Raw genomic sequence first — 7,113 nt, forward strand, 5'->3', positions numbered from 1 at the left:
GCAACTTAAAGTAGAAGTACAGAGTAAAACAGATCCTTTTCCTAAAGCGATCGGAGATTTCCAATGGAGTACACGCTTTTGGGTATTTAGTGTTATACTTGATGTTGATGTTTAAAAAGAAGCAATATTTTATTACATGGGTATATTACATTTTTATAAAACAACCTTATATTTAGTGTTCACTATATGTAAAGCGATGAATTTCATGCTCGTAGATCTTATCGATTCACGGATGGTGTACACGTAGCATACCTGAGAATTATGTACCTATGTTGCATCTACCCCCACAATAAGGAGAGAAAGAGAGGCACAGCGTGTATCCGTTCCTCGCAATTAGCCGTCATCTTGCCCAGGCGTGAAAAAAAAGAGTCAGGTAACAAATTCAGCTCAAGCACGCGCAGATGACCTGAGTTAAACGAAAGAATGACGGTTTGAAGAAGAAAAGCCAGGCTCGTCTGTACAGGGACTTCGACTTTTTTCTAAAGTGAAAATTACAAAGAAATGCGTTTTAATAACATAAAAAGTTGTGTTCAGCAGTAAGAAACAGTTAAATACTACAGATTTCTTATAGTGTAAAATTGAAAAGTACCTGTATCTAATGCAAGCTTTGTCGAGTTTTACTGCCCCATTGTACATTGAAAATTCCAACGTACGGTAATAATGATTGCCATTTACTGCCACATTGTACATTGAAAATTCCAACGTACGGTAATAATCCCAAGACGTTTTCGCAGAACAGTCGTTATCTTTGTGTTATCTGTTTATCATCCTTCGTAACAAATCCCTGAACACGCGTTTGTTTAACAGCCCTCACGTATCAAAATCCCTAAACACGTGTCTGCCTAACAGCCCATATTTCAAAATCCCGAATGCAGAATAGCCCTCATCTTAGTTTCCTCACCGACGTCTTTGCATGACAGCCTTATCTCCTATTCCCGAAGACGTGCATGGAGAACAGGTTGCAAATGCCCGATGTACGGTTTAGGTGCTCTTATCTCAAATCCATGAAAACGAGTTTTCATGGATAGAAAGCACTTATTTCAAATCCACGAATACATGTTCGACGGACAGCCCTTATCTTAAATCTCTCAACAAATACATTTGCAAGACAGCCTTATCTCAATCCCGTAACACGTGTTTGCTCTACAGCTCTCATCTCCAATCCCCGAACACATGTTTGCATGAGAGCCTTTTCTCAAATCCCGTAACACGTGTTTGCAGAACAGTCGTTATCTCAAATCACCCGACGCAGCCAATGAAACAATTTTGATATTATTACAGCAAAACAGCCTTACTTGTATGTGTTACATGGTCTTGTGCTGGGTGCTACAGAATTATCAGGCGAGTCATAATTAAATTAGTATAACCCAAAACATGACCGTGTGACATCTTTATCAGCTTTGTCCAAAGTCTTCAAATTTTTAAAGAAAATTCAGGAGTTGGAATTTATAGTGCGATTCCCCACAGAGATAATTATATACAAATGCACTAAAACCTATGAGCATCCACGGTAAAATAAAAAGTATAATATTAGAATAAGGGTGTCGTCAGTTTGTGACATGGTTTAAATGATACAAGTTAGATTATGTTAGGTCAATGCATGGTATAGTAGAAATACAGAGCCCATGTGTTATATCGTGTAATCCGAGCCAAACATCACCTGATTTATCTAACACACATCCAGTTCGCGGTATCTGGGTCAGTCACTTATAACTGAAGAAATATCCATATCTGATAAAAAGTAAGCCAACGACGCGAAATATTTATTTATTTTTGTCTGATTGGTGTTTAACGCCGTACTCTAGAATATTTCACTGACGGCAGTCAGCATTATGCTGAGAGGAAACCGGGCAGAGCCCGGCGGAAACTCACGATTATCCGCAGTTTGCTGCAACACTTTCCCACGTAAGGCCGGAGGAAGCCAATAGGAGCTGGGCTTGAACTCTTCATTGAACTTCTTCTTCAACTTTTCTTCGTATTGTTTTGTTTACGGGCTTAATCCGCTACTTCCTTAAAGGCGTTATTAAATTACTAAGTATGCACTTAATAAGCAGCGGTGAGAATTTCGACATTCTGGTTATGTATGTAACAACACAATGCAATCATTCTGCCGATAACTCCTGAGGGACTGAAACATTTTTTTCATTCAAAAATTTTCAAAAATGGTTTATGATATTATCATTCTAGTTTACATGGTTTACATTTCACCGATTTTTGGCGAAGAACATGTCAGGTCGGTATATCGATATATCAGTTCTTTCCTTGGAATTCAGTTATTGGTCACAACAATTGTGAAACAGTTTTTTCATTTTTAACTAGCCTCATTCCGGTCTCGATTATAACACTTGTACTTATACGATATTCAGCTTGATGGCCGTCTTAGAATCGAGTACATCTACATGAGCACATAAATAAGAAGAATGACATAAATAAGAAGAATGACGAACACGTATCGAGTTGTCACCAGATACCCTCGGCCATATATTTTAGTGGCTTCTATATATGTCAAGCAATTCTCTCGGTTTGTCATTTAATTTTCCGCTGTATCTGTGTCAAATTTTAATACGGACATTTTGTTCCAATCGTACACTAGCAGTCAGATAGGCCTACTTTATATCAGTTATACGGTTTTATTAGGATCTAAGTGGATAAGCTCGCTGTGCAGTGAGTCCACGTACATTGTAAAACTTCAGGTAGCCCTGAAACACCTTGTTAACCAACACAACTAAATACCGCTGCTGTTAAGTAAATCTGATCCGAAGGCAGTGGTCATGCCGTCCCAAGGATGTCGGCATGATTAAACAGATGTGACTGTCAGTGCGTGGAAGAGTGCACGGCCAGAGTAGAGAAATCTTTGTTATGGAGACAGTAAGTCCGTTACTACAATACAGCAGCGACCGACCTAAATAGAGGTGTACATACCCGGCTGGATTACATGTCCATGCAGTGTCTTCTGCACTAACTGTCCGTCGGTAACGTGCACCTGTCTTGTGCATAGCGCGTTTCATGCGACCAGGCTGGGTGGGCGTGTGCCTCCACAAGGCACGCAGTCGCCAGGAACTACAGCGATGGTGCCTTCAACGACCATTGGCTAGCAAAACTGGCCTGAGAGAGGAGGTGATCCAGCCTGTGATGTAAAGTCGACTAAACAGTCGTCCAGCCAGGTAAATTAAGGGACATAAATTGGCTGACGCTCTCTCAAACATTCGCTTATGTAGAGCGGCATAACTGCTGCCGTTGTTGCGAAGAAAAGACTGGGATAATGGAAGTTGTCGGCCGTGGACTTGCCTATCTAATGGCAAAGTTACAGTCCTGGCCGATTGCCTTTGAACGACAAAGGTTATTAAAATATGTGAAATCTGGAACAGAGAAATGTGTGAAGTGCGTCCTATCCTTACCCCCTGTGTGGTTCCTGTTGACTCGTGTACTTATTCTTGTCGACAAGTTGCGATCATTGCTAATCATCCGGGCCATTACTCGGGTGGTAATGACTGTTGCGAATCTAGTTTTGTGGATATTGAGTGTAACACTTGACAGAAAGAGGCCCTTCTTACCCTACGTGCTGTGGGCGCTGGTCAGTGGGGCCCTGGGTGTGCAGCTGCTGGGCTTCAGCACCCCCTGGTGGATTTTCATGCAAGGCCACTACGTGGATCCGTGCTCTCATGTGCAGGGCTTGTGGGAGGTGTGCATCATGTTGTCATCCGGTATAATAAATGCCTGTGAAATCACCTATCAGTTACAGAAAGAACACCCTCCAAGCAGCTTTGTCAACTCTTGTGGCCAGAACCACGTGTACTTGGATGGCGTTAGTAAGTCAAGTGTAATTCTTCCTAGTTGTTTACTTCACCCTATGAGATCAAGGAAATTACAGGCATTGGACTAAATTACATACTGTTTTACATGACATGTTCAGTATAGCTCAGTCAAACAAGGAAATGCCAAAGTAAACAAACCTGAAAACAAAATACAGGCAAACCTGTTGTATGCGGACAGTGAAGGGAGACGTAAAAAGTGGCCGTATATGACAGTTGGCCACATAAGACAGGTTTTGGAGACCAAGCCAAATCACAACTGAATTAAGTTTCAGGAAATGTACACATGTGGGCCTACATAATAATCTTATACATAATTGTTACAGCACTAATTTGGTCAGCTACATAAATTTCATAGAAATATAACAATTGTAGTAAAATAATATACGTAACTCAATAATTTCAAGTTTTGAGGGGTAGACCTATGGACTTCCCGCAATTAACAGGCGATTACAGAAAGAGTTTCAGGTGAGGGCACGCTTGACCGGAGAACTTTCTTCCCATCATTGTCAAGCCCTAGAAGGCCATGTGCTAGTTTGGCCCACGTAGGTATAAATGACTATTCTAACAAAGTTGTGGACTGTAAATGGCAGACTGCTGAGATGTTCAATCGTATTTGCCATTTCCGGTGAAACAACAACAACAACATGTACGAGCGAAGGAAGATTGGTTTCTCCATGTGTCCGGTACAGGCAATATTTTGGCCACGCGAAATGTAAACACAACACCATTTGCCTGCAAAGATAATGGCCAAGCAAACCAGATAAATTATCAAAGACACCATTCATGGGAGGAACCACAGGAGGTCAGATTATATCCGATTATATCGGAGTTTGCCCGCTGTTTATGGCATTCATAGCGGAGACCTCAGCATGGAGCTAATCCACTGCCACTGTGCAGGGGTGTCCGGACAATAACGAGCTAGGCCTGATTAAAGAACAATAGACTACAGTGCTACTGACCAATAATGTTCACAATTGACTTGTCATCACAAAGTGGCAGGTTGTAACTTTTAATCACTATAAAAACTGTTGAAGTCGGGTGGTCGCCATTTTCAAATTCTTGAATGTCCGGTGCGGCAATGATCATTACTGTTGTACATTGAACTACAACGTTCGTTGCAATTTGACGAAGTTTTAGTTGTAAAAATTTCAAATAATATAAAGATACATTTGAGGCCAGTGCATATTTTATGTGCAAGAATAAAAAACAAGAAAATATTTCTCACCAAGACACAAATGTTAACACATGGCGCAAAATAGTTTCCAATGGAAAATTTCTCCCGACAAAAATATGTCAATACACAAAATCTTATCACACTAAGTTAAGTTTTCGTTCAGTATGAGAAAGCACATGATTTCTTGATATAAACTTTGTGTGTCGGACTACATTTTACCTTTGGATCTCGGGGACAGCTTTTCATGTTTGATTGAAATATTTATGCTTTGCAGGTAGGCCTAAATGTAAATAACTTTGTTCTTAATGTTACATTTTTGACAAGTAAACCTCGGAAATTAACCCGGCTTTTATGATTTGAATTTGTCTACCTTGCATTCCATTCCAAAGACGCTTGTATAGACTAATCAGTCAATTACTGTGGACACGGCCGCTTCGGTGGCATATAGTGATGAGAGTATCGGTATTGGAGTCGGGTCATACCAGAAATTTTAAAAACGGTACTTACTGGCAGTAACTTGCCGAAGATGAGTGGTTTAGTACCCAGGCACTCCGGTTTTCTCTACCCACAAAATTGACCGCCACGATATTTTTTTAAAAACATCTCGATTCCAATAATCCAATAACTTAAGGCCAATGACTCTTTTAAACATGTATGTCAGTCACTTAACTTATACAACAAAGCGTGATCACTTTTTCTGGTTGATTCGCTTGTTTATGTCAAGTGAGGGGTAGATTTTGTAAGTGTATCGTCACAATGTAATATTTATGTGTGTTCTTTCACATTGATTTAAGGACTATTGCCAGTAAGGATACTCGAAGTTTTGGGGTTGGTGTTGGCGACTCTGTCAGAAATCATGGTGTTACAGTGTGTACTACCCCGAGCCCAGCAGCGCCGGCCTTCCGCACGGATTAGGATGTCTCTTACCCTATTCAGCCTGAGTGCAGGTACATGTTATGCCACGTTGCATATTCTCATATATTAGTCTTTATTCTGCTGTTATTTTATGTTGATATTTTATATTTAGACAAAACTACGTCCCACATTTCAGTAAAACATCTGTGAAAAGTGTATGAAAAGCCACCCACGTTTGTGGTAAACGTCTTCACTATATTCATATATTGTATATCCATTGCGATGCATAGAATGGTTCTTTTAATTTTAAAATCTTGTGAGAGCTTGTCAAACGGTTGCAGGTCGCATCACATTACCATAAACATTATACACTGAGATTTGTTGTTTCTCTGAAATCAAAGGGTGCGGTCTGGCTTTTCCACAGGTGCCTCCATCCTGGCGGGAGTGATATTGTGTCAGAAAAAAGTGGAACAGGCCAGCAGGGATGACAGCTACATGTCCATGGACTGGTCATCTTCTGTCTGCTGTACAGCTGGTTTAATGTTTCTACTCTGCGGTGTGATCTCCGTTCGCTTGTGACATTGTATCTTTATGAACCTGATAATGGAGCACACAAGCAACCCGGTGATATACAACGTTCGTTAAAGACAACTTGACTTACACCAAAGCTGTCAAAGCATGGGTGACTACCTACCTGTTCCTCTGTATTACGCACCTGTTCCAGTGAACTACTAACCTGTCCCACTGGACCGCTCATCTGTCCAAGTGGATTGTCCACCTGCCCCTATGGATTATCTACCTTATCCGGTGGATTGCCTATCTTACCCAGTGGATTGCCTATCTTACCCAGTGGATTGCCTATCTTACCCAGTGGATTGCCCACCTGTCCCAGTGGATATCCGTGTACAGAGTCACTCTTGACGCATTTGTTAGCAATTGGTGCACCCATTCATACCAATCAAAATGACATATAACAGGATATCTGACATATCAATACACGTCTTCGCCGATATTCAGCAGCATGCATATATTGAGACACTCCCTTTAGTGTGGCGCCAGTAGGCCATACAAAGCAATGAAATGTAAATTATCCTTGCACATTAGGAAATAAATGAATTTTGTTATGTTAGTATAAATATATGTATAGCTGTTGCAATTTGCATTAAGCAGAAAACCTTTGGTGTACGGTCATGATGCGGTGAAACTAGCAAGCTTTGTCAGCACTACTGAGTTGACCTCTAGTTTATTTATTTATGTATGTATTTATGT

At 40.7% G+C, this 7,113-nt stretch overlaps 1 protein-coding gene across 1 annotated transcript; it reads left to right on the forward strand.

The window, feature by feature from the left end:
* Positions 1-2,731: 2,731 nt before the first annotated feature.
* LOC135461772 (uncharacterized) lies at positions 2,732-6,895 on the forward strand. The gene is made up of 3 exons (XM_064738996.1): positions 2,732-3,809; positions 5,784-5,936; positions 6,269-6,895. Exons 1-3 carry the CDS (start codon positions 3,263-3,265, stop codon positions 6,421-6,423), a joined length of 855 nt encoding a protein of 284 aa, XP_064595066.1. The 5' UTR covers positions 2,732-3,262; the 3' UTR covers positions 6,424-6,895.
* Positions 6,896-7,113: the final 218 nt, after the last annotated feature.

This window comes from Liolophura sinensis, chromosome 1 (genome assembly GCF_032854445.1).
Source record: "Liolophura sinensis isolate JHLJ2023 chromosome 1, CUHK_Ljap_v2, whole genome shotgun sequence".
Classification (NCBI taxonomy): domain Eukaryota; kingdom Metazoa; phylum Mollusca; class Polyplacophora; order Chitonida; family Chitonidae; genus Liolophura; species Liolophura sinensis.

Excerpts from the sequence above, each read along its gene's own strand:
- LOC135461772 (XM_064738996.1), top strand. The coding sequence starts at position 3,263 with ATGGAAGTTGTCGGCCGTGGACTTGCCTATCTAATGGCAAAGTTACAG. Across the intron at positions 3,810-5,783 it reads CGTGTACTTGGATGGCGTTA|GACTATTGCCAGTAAGGATA; the intron begins GTAAGTCAAGTG and ends CATTGATTTAAG. Across the intron at positions 5,937-6,268 it reads CCTATTCAGCCTGAGTGCAG|GTGCCTCCATCCTGGCGGGA; the intron begins GTACATGTTATG and ends GCTTTTCCACAG.